A 21453-nucleotide genomic window follows, 5' to 3' on the forward strand; every position below is an offset into this window, starting at 1 on the left:
TTTTGTAAGAGGAGATCAATAGGGTGGACCTACTCTGGAGCCTACAAACCTCACTGCTAGAAAGGGGAGGCTGTTGTGCTGAGTTGTTGTTAAATGCCTATTTTAAATTTCCCTTCATGAGGCTTGAATCCACTATTTCTCCTATCCCCTTCACAGCTTCGTGTGGGTACTGTTAAACATAGGTTTGATTGTTAGCTCAGATGTGCAATTCCTACTGCTCCAGAAACTCAGCATTAGTAAGTAAATTAAAGGTTTTCTGTAAAATAGCACAAAGCACTATAAACACACTGTGCAGGTGCACACTGTACCTTTTCTTCAAGTCCTGCAAAAAGTCAGCTGTCACTTATGACACTGGAAATCCCCTCATTTTGAAAAACAAACCCCACAGAATTAAACATCATAATCCAATGAAAACTTCTTCATCTCTAAAACTTAAATTACATTTTAAAGAAATACTTCTGAAAGGCTAAAAACACATTTTTACAGCTCTAAGTGTTAACAGTCATATCCTTAGAACAATTTGAAATTTTCTAAATAATTTAAGAATTTGACCCTGGCTAAAGACAGGAAGGTTTTAAAACTAAGAAGCTTCATTTAAAACTTCTTTACAAGGGTGGAAAGTTTAAAGATTGGGGATTGCATTACATTCCTTCTAATTGTGACAAAAATGCATAGGAACATATTTGAGGCAAGCCTCACACCATTCTTTTATAATTAGTAATCTTCATGCTTTTTTTCTTGTGATCTTAAATGCTGCAGGAATTTAAACACCCACCTTTGCTTGCTGCTGGGTTAGTATTCAATAGGAATTGTTCATTGCTAACATCAATTCATGCCCTAAGAGGTAGGGACTTGTAGTGTTTAATGTATAAGGCTCTGCAACATTTCAGAAATGAGCAGCTCTGTGACATTAACTTCTTAAAAATACTTCACATAGTTTCCAAAATCTAATCAAGCATCTTAAGCTTTCACAGTCAGAAATATCACATGCCTTGTTTAATGGCACTTCAGCATCAACATGCTGGTAAACTATTTCACAGCTACTATTTTTCCAAAGTAGAAAAGAATTTAAGTCTGTTTAATTTAATTTTAATTTTAATTTTAATTAAAACCAGTTACCTGTGCTGAGTACCAGCCATTCTGATCTGGAGGAACAGAATAGCATGCAAGCTGTATTTATACACTGACTAAAAAAAAAAAATAAATTATAATTATATAATTATAATAATCTGAGATTTACAAAAGAGGCACTAAGCAATATAGTTCAGTATATAAACTCCAAAACTAAAGAGAGAACAACTGGGCAGCTGTGTGTGGTGGGATAGCACACAGCAAAGTGACAGAAATGACCTATTTCCTACTGATGGTGTTTTCAGCAGGGCCACACGTGGCCTCATGACACAAGACATTGGTTGGGTCACAGGACCCCAGAGATGGGAACTGACACAAGTCCCAGTGAGGACACTCCACAAGACTCACCACAAACTGTTCCCTTTCCTTCTGTTTCTGCTTGAATATAAAGCAACACAGTCCTCCAAACAGCTCTGTATAAAACAAGAGCTGGATAGGAAAGAGTGGAAGAATATTTACTCTGAGAAGTCAATCCATTTTTTCATGTGTGAATGTCCAACTGTATCCATACAATTTTTCATTTGTCAACACCAACACAGAAATTAAGGTTCAGTGGAAAGGTTAATTCAGCAGCAAATCCTAGACTTAAAATTCAAACACACAAATGTGGTTTTTTACTTTTCCACACAGAGTACTTTTACTGAAGTTTTTAGTCTTCCTGTTGGAATAAAAGGAAGAAAATCTGCAAGTAAACGTACAGGCTACAGGCAACCAAAGCCTTAGATGTATTAAGTTCAAAAATAGACTGATCACCAACAATATGAAAGTAAATACAATTAATTAAATTAATCAAAGATAAGTGTGATTGTGCCATCTTTTAGAACCACAGGTAGGAATCTGCTGTTAGAACTGCCAAGGACTTGCAAATGTTTGATTTGTGTAGTTCTGTGTTAAGTAGAGGAAAATGACCTAATTTTTCTGATATAAATTTCACAGACCAGTTACTCTAAAGTGCATTTGTATGAATAAAAACTACTTACCCAGAGGGACATTCGAAAAGGCATTTCAGACAAAAGAAGCCCTAGTGTCAAATATTTTAGTCATTAAAACATAGACCAGCTGCATGTTCTCAGTGAGGTAGTGTCTAGAGCAAGAAAGCAAATTTCAAAATCTGTATGTCAATGAACTTCATTTGTTTGCAATTATGATGTATAAAGATTGTTTAAAAATAAATTACAGCACTGATAAGCATGGCTGTAATGTCTTTTAGAATAATCTACTTAATTAATCTTAGAATAATGTACTTCAAAATACTTTTAAATACTATGTCTACACATCTAAATCATACATTACATATATCTGGCATAATTTTTCTGTTTTTTACTTTTTAGTCTGTTAGGACAGTGGAAGAGAATTCACCTCGGAAAATATACTTCTACATCAATTTTCCAGCAGCTGTAAGAGTGCCACATTTAATAACAGAGCAACTCTGAGTAAATCTATAAAAACTGCAGTGTATTATGTACCTCCACACCACAAATGTTTAGGAGCATGTTATCACTCTCCTATGTAATGCAAAGCTTGCAAATCCCACTTGTCTAAACATCCTGTCCATACCTTTGCTGACAGACAGGCACCTGTCTCTCTCTGCTGATGCAGTGGAGTAGGAAAAAAAACCATTTGGTTGTAACACTCCAGCACCTTGGCTGCTCTTCCAATACAACTAAAGCCAGCTCAAAGCAGAAGATCAGGGCAGGAAAGCCAGCAGCCATCCTAAGGCCCTATTTTGAATGTGTCAGATTCCCACCTCAAGCCTGGTTAGATTCCCAACACAGTGCAGAGCTATCTGTAAATACATCCTACACACACTAAGATGACTGAGAAAATATGATCAGTAGCTCAACATACAACACAGCTACTCTGACTGCTGGAAAAAAACACAGACTGCTGAACAGAAAAAGCTGCTATTGCTTAGGAGTCACAGGACCCATCCTAGCTTATCACCACCTCCAAATTTATGGGCACATCAGTGGAGAGAACCAGCTGTGCATCCAAGCAACTGCCCTGCAACAAGGGAACAAGCCTTTTGCCAATGCTTCCCACAGAGGATCTTCTCTACTGAAATGAAGACAACCCATAGACTCACTGGATTTGCTCAGAATCCAGTAGCACACTTGGGGACTTTAATTATCAGCTGTAGCACGGGAAGAATTTCAAGAACGGTGCCAGTGCAGAAAACCTTTCAGTAACACTAAATCTGTTTGCATCCTCAAAGCACAATGATGGAGCAGCTACTGGAGGCCCTGTCCAACACTAACAGAACCAAGCCTGGAGGCAGGATGAAATCCTATTTGCAACATGACTTTCAAAGTGCTTCCACATGTTCTGTAATATCTAAAGAAGGACACATCTGTACTAGCACTCTACAAACACCTCAAATGCCCAAAGACAAGAAGTCAAAAACCACGCCAACTTAAAGAAGTGTTAAGAAAGTGACATATTTTTTGCTCAAACTTTTATGATCTCTCTTTTACATCAGAAGCCAAGAGCAAGAATTCTGCATTTGCAGTTGTCTCCTCTCTCCAAAAAAAGAATGTTGAGTCTTAACTAAATAAAATGGCAAGCATTAGAGGAAACAAAGCCCTCAACATGGCTCCTACATTAAATTTCGTGTATTTTACTTTCACCTAGAAAACCTTGAAAACAGCTGTAGAGACATTTGTTAACAGTTCTCAGGTCTTCACTTGCTTTACTGGTAAAAGTTTGTCCCTCTCTGCAAAGGTCAGACTCCAGTCCTGCCACTCAGCGATGCTTTGACCTTCAAAGAACTATGGATAATGATTTTTAGAAAGTGGGCAATTAAGACCATAAAGAGTAAGGACATTCTAACTCCCTCAGAAACACTAAAATGCAGTTGGGCAGCTATGCTACAGGCAATGGACCATTCTGGAATTATCATTTATGAACTTGAAGAAAATGAAGGTATTTTCACCAAGTTCTGGACTTCAATGCACTCCTATTCATCAAGCATTTTTCCCCAAATACCTCAGTTTCTTCTGCTCCATTGAGAAGCATCAGGAAGAAAAGTCACCCCATCAGATATTTAAGGACATGGGCGATGCCATACTTTTTCTGGAATGTATGACTTCCCAAATAATAGCCTAGAACAGCGTGACAGGATACTCTCCTTCAATAGCACAAAGTTCTATTCTTTTTGTGAGCAAAATATGGTACCACCCACTAAAGCGATGACTCTACATCTGGTTTATCTCACTCACTCACAATGGCACACTTCCTCTCTGTATCTGTTAAAGACCAGTCAACACCCACTTTGTATCCCAACCCTCAAAAATTTTCACAATTGCCCATCTCCAGGCACAGTATTTTGGAAGTTATGTTCTAATCCAATAAACTAAAATGCCTCTTAAGAGTCAAACTGGTCTGATTTTAGGTCTTCCTCTAATTGCAAATTGTCTAAATATTAACAGTCTACCCTTCTGGTCAAATCAAGAAACATATGTAAAGATGCATTTGCTTCAAGGTATTTTTTTCCCAGTGATCAAATTGCACTAATTCAGTGAATTCCAATATAATGCAGGCAAATAAGGGTTAACAAGTTCCATTGTGATGACAGGATGCAAAGACTCATCCATTTCTACGCCTCTTCAGCACAGAATAGCCCAAACCCTTTTTGAACTTTGGGTACATGTGCCCAGAATAGATGAATGCTTCATTTAAATACAGGAAGCATTTGTCATTATAAGAGCAAGTCCTGACTGAGAGTTTAAAAAGTCAGTCTTTAAACAGCAGGAATCAATTCATGCCCTTTGTGTTCAGTAAAGGATTGAAAAAGTTTGAGTAAAACTAAATGCCTAGAAATGGAGCATTTTTGCTTTTCAACCTGTGTAGTGGCAAAGTTATTTTAAAATAATGATCCTCAAGCCAACAGCTCTTCTCTGCTAGAGAAGTGTTAAACCTTAATCCAAGTTTCAGTTTCCACAAAGCAGTTACTCACTTTCAAAGTTCTGGCAAAACAACCATCTCTGTTTAGTACTGGACTACAGTTCCTTCCTTCTAGCAGAAAACTAATACAAGACAAAGACAAATAAGCAAGCAACCCTAGCAAAGCAGAAGCATCACATACAGTTAAGTAAAAGCACTCTTAAGCAAGTTTCCTGAAATTTGTTGCACATCTGCACATGCCCACAGCTTTACAAAAATATGGAATTTCAAAGGTTTCACCTAGCAACATCACCTGTTTATCTGGTGATGGTGACTGGACAGAATTACTAAATATAATGCAGATAAAAAATAATAAAGGGTCTTTAAGCATCAGAATTAGACTGATTTCCTTCCACACAGATAATTAATTAATTAGCTTTCCCTAAGTGTTATCTGCCTAGAGTCTATTGTAGAGGGAGTAGTAACATGTCTTGAGAAAGCAAGCTTTTGATTACAAGGGAACATATGCAACAAGACACCTTAAATTTCTTGTTTATTTTTATTATTCTATTTCTTAAGCATTAATAGTAAATATTCCTCTAAAATATAAAAATAATATTGTTTCCTAAATAAAGGGAAGGAGAAATCATGACACAAAAGAAAATGCCTATTTATAATTCTCAGATGATCTGGAATGAGTTCTCAGAGTTCAAAAAGTTAATTTTAGTTTCACATCCATTAACATCTGTAACATACACACACACAAAATTGATAGATACCCTCAGAAGTCAGCAAGTGCTGAGAACCTCAAGCACTGGAAGGAAACCCAGATGTTACTTTGCAATGCTTTCAACTATCAAAAGAGACAAAGGATTCCTTTTCAGGCACAATCCACTGCTTACATTCCAAGTCAAACTGCAACCACAACTCCCCTTTTAACAGAGAGAACCAAGTACCTTTCCATGCAATCCAAAGAGGTCTATCAATTCTGTTCCTCCAGAAAGATGAAGACAAATATCATATCACTCCTCTGCCTAGCTACATGATTTATTTTAACTAGATAATAAAGCAGGGTATCTCAGACAGCGATTTTCCAAGGCATTTGTTACATGAGTCATCTGGCTTTAAAAAAAAAAAACCACATCCTTTGCAGTGAGAGCTGACTGTAAAATAGGTCAGTGTGTAATGAAGCATGCCTCTGGCTTATGCTTGCCAAAAAAGCCCCAAATAATAGCTAATGTTGAGAGTTCCTCATGGATATCTGAAAGAAAGACAAACTCTTACCTTAACAGGAAAGCTACACTTGCCAGTACGAACACCTTCTTCATCTGTCTGCCATTGATGAGGCCTGCTGGCCTCTGGGACATAGACATCTTTCTTTCTCCTAAAGCTCTGCCGTAATTTGTTCATTTCTCAGATTTTCACGTCCTGGAAGAAGAAGAAGAAAAAAAAAGAATATTACCAATAGGCGTCAAAACATACATTTAGCAACTTTTGGTCACCACTATTGTAACAAACATCCCTGTGAAAAATCAGGGCTTCAGCAAATATCCGTGGAGGTACCTGTGAAAGGAAGATATTTTGGAAGTCTACTCAGAGAAAGACAGATACTCACTTTGAAGTGGAAAACACAAATCCACTTTGTTTAATATCTTTCCACAGCAACTGAAGCATTAGACCCAGGAATAACTACTACTCTAAGCATAAGGTTACCTAAAATAGCTGACAGAGAAGCTCTGAAGAGTGATGCATATCAAATCCTGCCTCCCCAAACTTCAACACCCACCTAGAGCAACTAAGCAGGATACCAGCAGCACAAGCATCCAAGGCACTCATGCAAGGAAAGGATTCATAGCCTTAAAACTGTGTGCTTGTCCTGTTCTTTAAGTTCATGCTTTTACTGAGGGGCACAGTCCAGCCTTGATTAGCCTCCTGGTAAGAGTTCTTGCCTCTTTAAATGAGTACAGCACTGACTTGACTTCTATGTCCTGGGTAAATCTCTGAACAACTACACAGTCTTCCCTTTTCAAAGGGAGAAGACAATTCTGTACTCACAATCCCAAAGCATAGAATTAAATAAATTTTATACACTAATCTCTTACCTGTCAGTTTCTATATACATGCCAATCTATATTTTAGACATGCTCACCCTCACTAGATTCCAAGTACAATTAGCCAAGAAGTTACCAGAGAAAGTAGTACTAATAAAAACTCAGTATTCAGCTACAGAAGTAAAATCCTATGGGATACAATGTAGGGAATACAAAAAAACACACTGAAAGGCTCTTCTTGAAAAAGAAACCTTCTTACAACCATATCTCATTTTGATAGAAAAAAATGATGCTGCAAAATGCAAGGCAGCAAAATCTAACTGGATTATTTCCCATTAGGTTAATTAAGCCACAGAATATGGCTGTTTAGGGGTGTGAATAGGTGGCCTCTGAACAACAGCTGCTTTAAGAGCTGTCTGAACACCATTTTAAACCCTGAAAAAAAAGTGTTATCAAGTTAAAACTATTTGGCACAGGTGAGAAAAGTCAACACATTCAGGTTTGTGGTAACTGACATCTACAAAGCTTACATTCAAAATGCAACAATTACAATGCTGAACAAAAGTCGGAAAATACAGCAGACAAAAATCACTGCTCACTGCTACTTCCAATCAGCCAAATTGAAAATATTAAATTGGCTTACATCATGCACTTCAGCCATTCCCAGTAACAAAATCTTTGTCACACCCCAAACCCTCCTTCAGCAACTGTTGCTTTCCTCATTAAACTGCAATTCATTAGGCAAGTCAGTTCCCACTGTATCCTATGAGCATTGGCTCATTTCCCTAAGGTATTCTGTCTGCAGTGCATAAAAGCAACATTGTAAAACAATAATTTATAGAAGATAAAGGATAAACAAAACACCACTATGTCACTAAAACAGGGAAATTTAAGTGTTGTCAGACTGATGTGGAACAGGTTGCCCAGAGAAGTGGTGGAAGCCCCATCCCTGGAAGTTTTTAAGGCCAGGCTGGACAGGGCTCTGAGCAACCTGATCTGGTGGGAGGTGTTCCTGCCCAGGGCAGGGAGGATGTGAGTAGATGATCTTAAAGGTCCCTTCCAACCCTGAAAATTCTATGATTCTATGTGCAAATAAGCACGGGGCAACTCCAAACAGAGGAGCTGAATGTCTCATTCAGTCTAAAGGAACCATAAGTTCAAAGGGGTCCCAGTTGAAACACACTGAAGCAAAGCAAGACATGGCAGTCACCTCAGCTCACCAGGACAGTCACCAATCTTTGTCCCTGATGAAGACTGGCAGTGTCACAGCACGATGAGCAAAACCCCTGCTCCAGCTCAGGAGCCTGGCCAGTGTGTAGCTTAAAGCCCAGCTGCCTGACCTTCCACTCCAGCAACTAAGGACAGGACGTTTGCTTATCTGAGCATTTCCTTGGACCTCTCCCAGGAAGCACTGCTTTGGCCCATGAGACTGGTACCTTACTGGAGACTTCTTCTGACCAGGAATCTCAATCCACAGGGGAGGATGAGAACAAGAGTTCCTCAACTGCACTTCCTGTGAGAAGCTGAAATGGCGTTTTGCCCAAAAGTATTTCCTTTTCACTGAAAACCAAGCCCATTTTCCTACATGTTCTAATTTTGAGCTCATGTTGACAAGTGATTTAAAAGTAGCCTGTTTTACTGAACAGCAACGCTGACAAATAGCAATATTAATTTCTGGACAGGCAACCAGAGATCTTTCTTCAGCTGCCACTTGAGTGGAAATCTCAGCTTTGAGCTGTCATATTGCTCCGAGTAGGTTGTAAAATAGTTTGCCCTACAAAAACCCCCATTTGCTGCTAATGTGCACGTCAGCCCAGTATAACTAGAACTGCCATCTGCTGGAAAAGCATTAAGTAAAACAATTCACAGAGGCTGCATATTTGAGGATTCAGGAGAGAAGCACATGAATTGCTACAATTAAGTGCTGAAATTTCTACTGATTTTGTCTGGAGCTCAAAGTCCCTGCACAGCAATTCTAGAGGAAAAACAAGCGAGCATTTTCTGCTTGAATTCACACAGTGAGAGACGCCACACAAGGCTGCAACAAGCTAGCAGGGTTATTTCTTGTCCTGGTTTGGGCCAGGATAGAGGTGATTTTCTGTCTTGTACTTTTGCTTTTAGCTAAGTCTCTTGTAAGTAGTTTCTACTGAACCAATTACCAATAACATGAAGTTTTATTCTCTGTCTTGAGATTACATAGGCTGAAAGTTACTTGTCCCAAAGCCTTTTCACTTTTACAATCCCAAGTCCATCTCGGGCCCAGAGAAAGGACAAAGGAGAACCAGTGTTTGAAGATAAACTTGGTGAAAAGACAGGATGGGAAACTCAAAATCTAAATAAACCACAAAATGTTGTGTTATATTAGAGACAAACCAGGAATAAAGGCTGTAAGCACCGAGATACTCTGGAGAAAAGAGGAAACTGAGCCACTTTGGATTCTGTTACATTTCAGGGTTATCTCTACCTGAAGGCCAACTACAGACAGCTCAACATCTGAATGGTTACAAAACAAAACAAAGGAAAACCAAACAAAAAACCAAACAAACCCCCCCCCAAAAAAAAACCAAAAAAACCCCCAAAAACCCCCCAAAAAAAAACAAAAACAAAAAGGAAAAAAAAAAAACCAACCCAAAACAAACCACCAAGCAAAAACCCAAAACAACAAACAAACAAAAAAACACAAACAAGAAAACCTTCATCCCTTTTGCAATCCAAGCAATTGCAATGTCAGACCAGTTCCCAAAGCATCATACAAGCATTTACAAAAGGCATGGAAAAGATATTTACATATGGAGCTTATAAATCTATGTTGCCATTTACTTTTATGCAAATGGATAGAGATGGGTTATTCTGAAAACACAGCTCCAAAGCCAATATAAAAGCACCACTATTCTTTTTGACCACTTCAAAGGGTATAACTTTAGTCCATGCCAGTTCACTGACAACTCAGGGGCAGCACTGAGACAGAAAAAAAAGCATTATCATGAAGAAAAGTGCATGTTTAAGCACTCTTGGCTTCACTGACTTGTGCATCATCAGCTTATGGCTGCTGAACAAATTACTGCAAGATAAACCAGCATGTTAATTCATGTCTTGTTAGCTGGTCTGCTGTACCAGTGTGTTCACTTTTACCCTTCAGTGACCACAAACCAGCAATTTATCCTTCAGATAGAGATGGGTAAGCACTCATATTAGCTGAAGTTAGATGAGGTGGCAGCAGAGGATGATGCAAATCTGGAGTTTAGCTTGTGTTGCAGGAGTTAAGGAATGCACCCTTATCTTCAGAGAAGCAGTTCATGGACATTTTGCACAACTCATCCTTGCACAGCAGTTGCTGCTACAAGGTGGTGCAAACTACAGGGCAGGACAATATTGGTACCTAAGTTACACTGACAAATTCAAGTGGCTAGATTTTAGGCTATGGGTACTGAAAATTTCACACTTCTAATCAACCACTTTGTTTCAATATTGAGGACAAAAACCCAGCACAAACCCATTTTAACCTTTGATCTGAGCTTCAGCCTTCATGAAAGTTATCTGGTCTGCATTCAATTCTGCAGTACCCTTTTTGTTTGCAATGGAGCAGGGTAAAAACTTACTTTAAATCTTCAGTTCAAGCAGTTTCTTAAAACTATTTAGAGGGGTTTAGGATTACTTTGTTTTCTGACATATCAGTAACATTCCTAGAAGTCCATGTTTCAAACAGCAGGAAAATATAGGTCTAAGAACAATGTGTTATACAGATCATTCTAAAATCTACAAGCCTCCACATAAAACTAGTTCAATCACCCTGTTGCAATCAGTAACATAAGTAATTAAAAAAAAAAAAGAGGTTCATCCACCTGTACTATGTTTTTTTGCCTAAGTACCAGGCATTTCTTGACAAAGCTTTCTGAGCAAGTATGTGTTTTTCCTGCTAAAATTACCTGATACTTCAGACCTAAGAGGACATGCAAATTATCTTAATCTCATTGAAAAAAATGTGCTTGCCTAACCTACTCACGAGGAAAACACTCCAGAAACATTCCTTGGCTGGCCTGAGAAGATCTGTATCCTCAGAAAACTTCATGGCTTGGAGTTCTGATGCAAGTACAACCAAGACTCACACATAACAGCTATGTTCAAAACCTGAATTTTATTACAAAATCCAAGAGGGTCTACACCAGGAAATGAAAACAGCCCACACTTTCATAGAAGAGTATTCCACACATTTTTTCCTATAAAACCCAATTCACTACTGAAACCTCAACACTACTGTCAACCTTGGCTATAACTGGGACACTGGAACATCAGCAAGGAAATATGCTTATCTTGAGACATTTTCTTGGGACAAGATCTGGTTCTGGCAGGTTTATCTGCAGTATGAGCACAAATACAAAGAAGTGGTTCAAAATATTTAGATCCATTTTGCTTTTCTAAGGCACAGTTTGAATCTTTACGTTTAACAAGACAAGGTGGGAATGTTTCACTTATAATAAAAAGGCAAGCTAGGAAATTGCTGCCCAGGTAAACAATCTGTCCCTGTCTATTATAAAGCTGACAGAATGGAGTTTTACTGCTCTGAAAAATCCTTATTAAGCATTGCTGCTGAACAAATGACCTCCCATCCTCTCCCACTTACACAGTACAAAAACATGCAATGCCAGATCTCCCCAAGCCTACTGCAAAGTTAGCCAAAACTTGCTGCAATTGCCTTGCAACAGCTTCTCTGCAATTACTCACCAGCACAAGAACACAGAGTACCCTTATCTTCTAAGGAAGAAAAGGTCACCCCATGTGTCAGATTTTGAACACGGAACTTTGAGCCTTTTTGTAAGTTTAGATCCCATAAAATTTAATTAAATCCAGTAGTGTCACACTGAAGCAAATGAAGGCATGGAACCATCCAAACATTCTCACTAAAACATTAACAGTCCTGCTTATGCAATACACCCAGACAAACCACATTATTTACCAGATGGCTTTCCAACCCATTTACCCTTTCATTACCCAATTAAGTTCTAATAATACAATACAAGTAAGCGTTCCAAGACATCAAAATACACATAAAAGGTGAAGAACAAGTTTGTTTGTTGAGTCAATAAATGCATTTTTTGTTGCTGCTGGTATTCTTTCGAGTTCAAATTAAGGGGAATTTCCTTGTTGCAGAAAACTGAAGTGTTGGATACATCATGAAAAGATAAATGAAAAGAATGAAAAGACTACTATAAATGAAAAGACTACTGAAACAAGCCCATCAGCTCTAGAAAGCTTACCTTTCAGCAGTGAAAGTAGTATTTAGATCATTCTTTGTAAATACAGCAGAAACAGCAATCTTAAACTCTATGTAAGACCAAAAAGGTCAGAGCCATAATGATAATATAAATTTCTCTGACAGCATTCTTAGAAGTTGTGAGGACCATAAGATGGGAAGTATTGCCCATCCTCTCAAATCCAGCAGATTTCTTGCTGTCTCACACCTGAGCTAAGGTGAGCACTTTACAGCTGTTTCCAGAGCACCTAACAACACTACCTGTACAACAGATGAGGGCAGGAGAAGAGGAAAAAATGCCATGATAGCAACATCTTACTGGGAAAAAAAAAAAACAGAGTTAAAGAAAAATTGCAGATAGCTTGCAAAATATCAAGAAATGAAATCATGAACTGTATTCCAATAGACCAACAGCTGTGTGGCTAAAACATTCAGCTACCAGAAGCCCTGTTCTCAAGCTTAGAATTTTGTAAAATACACCAGACTCTTCAAACATAAATATCCCCAGACTGCAGTGATTAAATACAGTGTTTGGTATTCCACAACAGTATGTATCAGACGTACCAGCACGGCAACCACACTCAGACTCTTAAACTGTCAGAAAAGATGCAAGTTTGATCACTGCAAGACAGAAGTAATTCCTAAAAATATGCAGTGCTCTTTCTAGAAGTTAGAAGAAAAATACCACTTCAAGTTCAGCAATTAAAGCAAGCTTTGTTTTCTCTATCAATAAATATCCCAGAGCAAGTGTCCCAGTTCATCAGAATCCACAGCAAACTCTGACTCTGGTCCTATAAAATGTGCTTTAAAAGTTCAAGTGTAGAGATAGAAGGCAGTAATCCCTTTGCTTTATAGGCTTACTCTAAAAATACAGTGCATTAATTGTCAGGGAAAATCAGGTCTCCTAAACACTCTAGGTGATACAAAGCAAGATGATTTATAATACCACTAATAATTGAAAAGAAGCACAAGTTTTCTAAAGAAACAGTAGCTGTGCCTTGTGGAAAGCAGTTCAAGGGGTTGTTTTGCAGCTCATCTGCATGCACGTGAAGAATTTTAACTAACCAAGTCCTGCTATTTCCAAGTGAATCATTTACATTGAGGGCAGCTAATTCTTGGACAACTTAACAGTTTTCGAACACAAACATCTTTTTAAAAGGTATCTTTACAAATACATGTTGAATTTAGAAAAGAAATTAGATAGATATTTAAGAAAACTGGGAATGGGCTGAAAACGATGGAAAAACATTTACAGTAATCACCCAAATCTGAGAACCAAATCTGAAGTTAATTATGTCAAACCTCACAAAAAGCAAACGGTAACTACAGCTAATGCAAACTGTTCTGTAACACATTAAACCAAACTGATTTTAGAGATACAAGATCTCACAAGAAGAAATTATTCTGTAAGAAAAACAGCAGAGAAAAACACACAGAAGGGTAAGAGAATGACCTTTACTATAAAAAATGATGCATATTAAACAAATTCAGCTATTACAGTTGTCTAGGAAAGATCATAAATCACATGTTTAGTCCTCTAAAAATGTAACTGTTAAATAAGCAAACAATAGTAAGAATCATTATGAAAGGAGCAGAGCAAAACCAATGAGATCCTGAAGCTTAAGACCAGACTGGGCTCAGCTTCAATACCACCTGCCTCTTGTAGTTAATATACCCTTCCTGACATGAAACAAAAAGGTGTCAAGGATAATTAGTATTACAACAGCTTCTGTTCAAGAACAGATGAGATACATCACAGGTCTTCACCTCAGAAAAGCAATTTCTGCTGAGCTGCTGTGGAGAGCTAAAAAATTACAGTACCAGAAGTGTTGGAAAATAAGACAGGGAATTATGATTTCCTAATTTTTATATTTTAGAAATTGCAGAGAAATAATGGAATTCTCTAGCAGACCAAGTTTCAAAAGAAAAGGGTATTTTTCTCATGTTACAGAATTAACTTGCACAGTTCCTTGCCCTGGGATGTTTCACAAACTAAAGATAGAAAAGGAATAATAAAACCAAACCCAGTTTAATTATCTGATCAGAACTTCCAAAGGCTTCTAGGAACTACAGTGGAGGGGCAGCCTCCCATTCAGGAAATCAGCCAGTCCAATCTGACAAACTGGGAAGGCTTATTTCATCTCTGCCCCACCACTGACTGTGCTAAAGAGAATTACTGTGCTATGGACCCCTTGTTGCAAACCACAACTCCACACCAGTCTCCTTCACCACCAATTCCAGTGGCCAAACCCCCATCTTCCAGCTGTCACAGTGTCCCAGCAGAGTTGTCAGCACCCAGCTACACCAGGACCACCAAGAGCTGGCTTGCTACCCACAGAATTATTGGTTCCTATAGAATTCCTATAGCTCAAGGCATTTCCATGAAAACCATCACGTGAATTTCTATATTCCCGGTAGCTCATGAAATTTGAGTTCCTGTGGCATCAAGCCATGTGCACACTGGTCAAGTCTCAATGAGAAATGAAACTTAAACTGTGTGTGTGAGGGAAAACTGGATCATACATTCCTGGGGTGACAGATGACTCCTTATTACACCCTTACTGCAGTGAGCCCGAGTCAGTCACTGCTTGGCAGCTGTTATGTGGTGGCTCAAGATACTTTACAGCCTACCATCCTTCAACAGTTAGATAGAGATAATTAAGGTCCTTTTATCTCCACACATCTTCTTCAGCTTCTTGATGCTAAATCAGCCACGCTTCTGATTGCATCCAATGTAGAGGAGGCTAAGTGTCACAAAAGGCAATGTTAATATTAATGTATAACCCCCAAAGCTAAATTGTAAAGGATTTGCAACAGGCTTTTGTGGAGATGGCAGGTTTTGATAATAAAAATGAGCCTAAAGAAAAGATACATCAATTTTTTCTGGCTGTCAGAATATCACAAAATCATTCGATCATCCCTTAAACAAGCCTAGGAACACAAAGCCTTCCTATATTTATTTCAAATAAAATACAGGAACTTAGAGAACTTGCTTTGGTGTCCAGCATGTGATTGACTGGTAAGAACATAAATTTTTCTTCATAGAAATATTCTTCCTTATTTTATTAGGGATTAAAGTTAACATTTGTATACTTGTCCATTGCAAGTTTTGAGTTGTTCCATAACTTGTTTCTCATGATAGCTTCTGATTTGATTACATCTGTGTAAAGCAAGCAGAGTTAGGAAATAATCCTGTTAGTTCCTGGTGACTTTTTGCAAAGAGCTCTCTTAGCAAAGTCAGATACAAGCTATAAATGCTTTTAAGCACAAAGGATGCAATGATGTCTGAATTCCTTCAGCAGTAAAATACCCTTAAAAAAAATACTCTGCAGAGTCTAATACCAGCCACATGCTTTGTCACCCACAGAGGACCCCACGCTATGTTTAGGGAATGTGCCACCACGGTCCCCACAAGATGTGTTTAGAGTGCTCTAACACACTTCCAGCTTTCTGGTACAATTTGCTATATATCCCTCAGTATTCCCTATGATTACACAGCACATATAACCTCATTTCATGCCCAATGTTTCCCATGTCTGCTTACTGCCAAGCTTGAGGAAGATCCAAGCACAACTACTGAGTCATGCTAACTCAGTGGTTTTGAGAATTCAATATAGTAACATAACTAAAGAGATTCCTTTCAGGAATATTGAACTTCCTAAAATCCTGATTAATGCAATTTGTGGTAAAATATTCCCCAACCTCAAGTGTCAGAGAATCAGTTACCAGAACATAATGTTCATATCACAGCAGCAAGAATATATTGAATTGGTGACTTACAGGTTTTGCCTCAGGTTCTGCATTAGTACTTTTCTTAAAAACACCCCTCTCAAAATCCCTCCCTCAAAGCTATAACCTTGATTCCATGGATATACAAAAACTCTGGGCTGAAAAAAAAAAAAAAAATCAAACAAAAAAGACAAAGTCAAGTCCAATATGGACTAAAGAAGGTTTCATCTCACAACTTATGTCCTTTCCTCCCTGTACCTCAAAAGGCAATGTATTTTTACATTATTTCAAGTGTTTCTTTCAAAGAACAACCCCACAATCTGGAATTGTTACACCATTACACCAACTTGCCACAACTCCACTCAAGGTGGGATTTTCCTTTGTTCACAGCAACAGACCTGAATCCTCTCAGACCAGTGCAAAACCTTTCACCTTACTCATTGCAGGGTTTGCATATTACCAGTTGGAGGTAATGGGGGGGATGGGAGTGGAGGAGGCAGAGGTGGGAATCTCAGTGGAACTGGGAAGGATTTGGGGAGGGGGCAGATTTTTCTGGTCCAAAAAAATTAAAGATAAAATAAGACAAAGATAAGATAAAAAAAGAAAAAAAAAGATAAAAAGACAAAGCAAGACTCCATTTAAGGTTTGGCTTTTTTGAAAGAATTCCAAGTCAAGTTTTTCAGGCCAGCTCCTGTAAACAGATGCATACTTCCCTCCCTACTCCCTCTTCCTATAGGTCAGCATTTAATGCCTCTTGCTTATGAGGACAGCAATGTTTGTCTTTATAGAGGCAGCAAATAGGAATTTAACTGCTATAAAATCTCACAGGCACTATTTTTTGAAATACTGATAGTAATCTCTCACACACTTCCTTTCACAGAACCTACCAGGTTTCACTATGATCACTATAATTAGTAACACATTATTGCTTAGCAGCAATAATATTTCATGAAGCCTCAATTACATGCTCAGTGAGAATTACCATATACAGCTTGAAATGTCTGTAAATCCAGGGGTCCACATCCAAACTGGTCATTTGTGCTCCCATTACACTCAGTGGAGAGAAAAACCAGTTCAGTTATACAAACCTACTTCAAATATAGCTAACAATGAAAATACATTTCACTAAATAAATAACTCACCAGACATCTAAACAGACAGTTTCCATCCTTTTTGCCTAATATCAGGCTAATAAGTACAAAATTCCTCCATCATAATAAAAAATTTTTTAATGAAAAAATTAATCAAGAAATTGAAGCAGTATGTTCCATTTTCTAACAATCTAGTCAAAATATGTAGTCTATCACTACAATGAGACCTTAATTCTAGCCTGTAGACAAGATCTAAACCAGTTAAGTCCAATATAACAGCCTCTTCTCGGGAGGAGGAAAAAAAAATTAAAAATCTAATTGAACTACCTGAGACAAACTGCTCCAAACTAATAAAACTGCTTTGCCTGCTAACTGCACTGCAAGAACTCACATCAGCATTTAGTCAGAATTAAATCTATGGCAATTTAACACACAAGCCAGATCTTTGGCTCAGAATACACTGGATTCAGGCTTACTGTACTATCTTCTGGTCATAAAATATTGGGATCTTAATTCAGGTTCTTTTCAGCTTTCTCTTCCTCATTTAAATTTCAGCTGTCAGCATTCAGGTTTTATTATCTCTTTCAAGATCAGCATAGACTTTCTGCCACAATACAGGCAAGTAGAATCATAGAATCCTAGGGGTTGGAAGGGACCTCGAAAGATCATCTAGTCCAACCCCCCCTGCCAGAGCAGGGCCCCCTAGAGTACATCCCCTAGGAACGTGTCCAGGGGGGTTTTGAATGTCTCCAGTGAAGGAGACTCCACAACCCCCCTGGGCAGCCTGTTCCAGGGCTCTGTCACCCTCACAGTAAAAAAATTTTTTCTGATATTCAACTTGAACCTCCTATGCTCCAATTTACACCCATTACCCCTTGTCCTATCACTGGTCACCACTGAGAAAAGCCTAACTCCATCTCCCTGACACTCACCCCTTACATATTTGAAAACATTGATGAGGTCACCCCTCAGTCTCCTTTTCTCCAAACTAAAGAGACCCAGCTCCCTCAGCCTTTCCTCATAAGGGAGATGTTCCACTCCCTTAATCATCTCAGTAGCTCTGCGCTGGACTCTTTCAAGCACTTCCCTGTCCTTCTTGAACTGAGGGGCCCAGAAGTAGTAAAATCAAACATGCATTAAAAGCCAGAACAAGCCATTGCATGTATGTTTTCCTTACAAGTTGTATTCACATCTAAAAATGGATTTTAAGAAAAGGCCACAACATGCATTCTAATACAACAGTTTAAAATAACCTTCACATAACTGTCTGTAACATCTAGAAATTAAGATCAAAAGTGTTCCCATACTCTTAGTGCAGCAAGACATGGAACACTTATGAGTGATATGAACTTTAACCAACAGCATTTTAACAGTTGTTCAATCATACTCTCAAAATATGAAGTTAAGTTTTTCATCTCAAAATGCTAGTGCTGCCTTTCAGGGTCCCTTATTTATCTTTATTAGATGCTAAGGCTACCACCTTCTTCCACAAATACCAAAATCCCATAAACATTCACAAAACTCCTGTTTCAACATTACCCATAAACAGTTCTCCCAGCTAAGAGAATGTGAACTGTGTTTATTTTAGCACTTATCTGCAAGTAAGTAACCAAATAAAAGAGCAGAGGACTGGGGAAAGAGTGCCTTTTGGTTTCAGCAAAATATTCAAATTACAAGATAATTACAAGCAATACCTGCTGGATGAAATCAGAAGTATCTAAAGCCATCAGTAAAGCAGATTTTGTCAGCTAAGGCCAGGTAAGAGCTACAGATATATTATGTACTGCAATTGAGCAACTATTAATTTTATTTAAAATAAGCTGCCAGCTGAGACATGGACAAAAATTCAAAGATGTCTGTTATTCATATTGAGCTTGTGGCTTTGTTACTGTTGTTCAAATCCAGGAAGAAAGTCCAATATTAACATCATTTGGAACTACTGAGGTACACACAGATAGTACAGATCTGTAACTGTCCTCATATCAGTTATGTCGCCAGTACAGAAATTACCTTCCTCACTCCTGCCATGATCTTAAGCAAAACAGGATCCCATTTACACTACAAGGGATCACATTTCCATCTCTTCCAGATGGTTAAACAAATCCCACTGCCACACAGCAGGTGACAGTCTCCCAGAGGGAGATGCTGCTGCCCAGGAGTCAGCAGAGGCAGGGATGGCTCCAAGAGTGACAATTCAGCAGCTCCACTGATGCCAGGAGCCCTCATGAGCACACTGCCAGGCTGGAACCATGGAATCCACAGACATTTCCCACCTTTCTAAACCAGCTGTTGGTCACCACATTAGAGCAGCTGCAATGATCTACTGCAACACACAAGAGTTGGGTGGCAGAGAGTGCCACTGAGTACACTGCTTAGAAGTAACACCTCCTGGAAAACCACAGGGCTGCAGCAGCCTCCTGAATCACCCACCAGCTGTCACAAACTTCTTGGCAAAGGAACAAGAAAAGCCAAATATGAAACAACCAGGGAAATGGTCTTCGTTCACACTGGGTCTCATATTCACTGGAGCAATCAATCAAGACTCAAGCTCAGCACAGACAGAAATATCACCCAACAGCTCCCAAATTCTGTAGGCACCAGCAGCCTTTCCACATCTGCAGCTCAGCACGCTGCTACCAGGCACCTCAAAATCAGACACAGCAGAGAGCAAGTGGCAGGTCAAAGAATGTCATCATTCACAAGAGTTTCCTCTCAGTAACATACTCAGATTCTACCACCCCCATATTGTACAGTGCCAGCTGATGGATGACCCCAGTGACAAGCAACAGATTTCACTCCTACTGTGAATGAGTTTGATGCAGAAGCAGTATGAGGTCTATTACCTGAGCAAGTAGGAAATCATGATGCTGCTGCCCAGGCTGGTACAGGAAAGGATATGTCTTTTTCTGTATGAAGATGGCAAATCACCTTACTTCCATCCACAAAAGGCAGCTGCTTCCCAGGGGGGGTAGCTGAGAATGGAAGCAGAAGATGGAATGGAAAGGAAAGCTATCTAAAAAATGACTGCAATGTAAGAGCTGGCACCCAGCAGCAAGACAGGCCTGATAGGTACTTGGGGCTAAAGATATGGGATATTATCCTACCAGGTTCACACAAGCATAAAAATCACAACTGTGTTATCTTCACCAGTGACTAGACACAAGGTCCAACGATGTGAGCAGCATCTTGTATAAACTCAGTTCTAGGAGGTGACTGCAGCTTAATTACTCCATTCATAGATCACCATTCTTAACAGTGCCCTCTGCCTTCCCTTTCTAAGTTTGGAAACCATTAAAAAATAAATTGTTCTATTCCTTACAAAATGTGCTGTTGTCCCTCATACAATAGGCAGCATATAGGACATCAACAATATGGGTTCCATCATTCAGATTCTCATTAAAATTATGTGGGAGACACCACCAACTCCTTTCATAGGGATCAGTTATACATTCCTCAATAATCCTACAATTCCAAACTTCACCTCATTTGCTACAGTCACAGGAATAGAACTTACAAGCAGGGGATGCAAATAGTAGTTTGGTAACATAAGTATTGAATTGAGAGGGAAAGCCAACTTATTTAGCTCTAGGAAAATCAGATCCTGAGAAGCTGGCATTTCCTTTCTTCCTGTCAAGTTCCACAGCAGTAAATCTTGGAAGCCCTTGGAGGACCAAGCATCATCTTATGTCCCTTTGAGATTATCAAAGCCATATGTCCCACTTGGCCAGAAAACTTAAGTGCATTCAGCAAAATTTAGAAAGCTCACTCAAATTGCACCATTGCTGCAGCAGCTTCAGCAATCTTCACCCCTGGTTTACTGATGGCAACCAGTGCCTTGGGACCATACATCAATAAAGCACTTAAAAAACAAAGGTTTTCCACGTCAGAACATGTAGGATCTAGATAGGCTACTTCTTAAAGGGCAGATTTTATTTCAAAGGCTAAAAATGCTACTTATCTGTCTTACAGTGCCATCCTTCTACTCTGTTTATAGCCCATTCTTTATCTTCCCAGGTCAAATTTCCCCTCCTGAGATCATATGCACAGCAGCATCTTACCTGCAGCTTTCTGGAGCTGCACACATCACACCACTACCACTACTTAAGGCAGTGGTTTCCTCCTCACTGGAAAGGGAAAGGGGTTTCAGACAGGAACTACAGAACTCCAACCCCTAACACTGTGATTCTGTAAGAGATTTCTTTTGACATTTGTAGGAGCCCAGCTTACCACTCTAGAGATGCTGAAAGCATTTATGTAAAGCCTTCCCCTTCTAAACACAAGCATTTTATCATGTAGTTTTCCCAGCATCAAGATTTGA

General features: G+C 38.9%; 1 protein-coding gene across 16 annotated transcripts in view; it reads right to left on the reverse strand.

Moving 5' to 3' along the window:
• Nucleotides 1–21453, reverse strand: part of NUMB (NUMB endocytic adaptor protein) — a 98927-nt gene that overhangs the window by 31871 nt on the left and 45603 nt on the right. For all 16 annotated transcript variants that reach the window (XM_071744621.1, XM_071744616.1, XM_071744620.1 and 13 more), the window contains one exon: nucleotides 6298–6441. In XM_071744621.1, coding sequence (XP_071600722.1) covers nucleotides 6298–6423 — 126 coding nt within the window. In that variant the 5' untranslated portion in view covers nucleotides 6424–6441. The remainder of the gene's footprint in view (nucleotides 1–6297; nucleotides 6442–21453) is intronic.

The sequence above is a fragment of the Heliangelus exortis genome, chromosome 5 (genome assembly GCF_036169615.1).
Source record: "Heliangelus exortis chromosome 5, bHelExo1.hap1, whole genome shotgun sequence".
NCBI lineage: Eukaryota > Metazoa > Chordata > Aves > Apodiformes > Trochilidae > Heliangelus > Heliangelus exortis.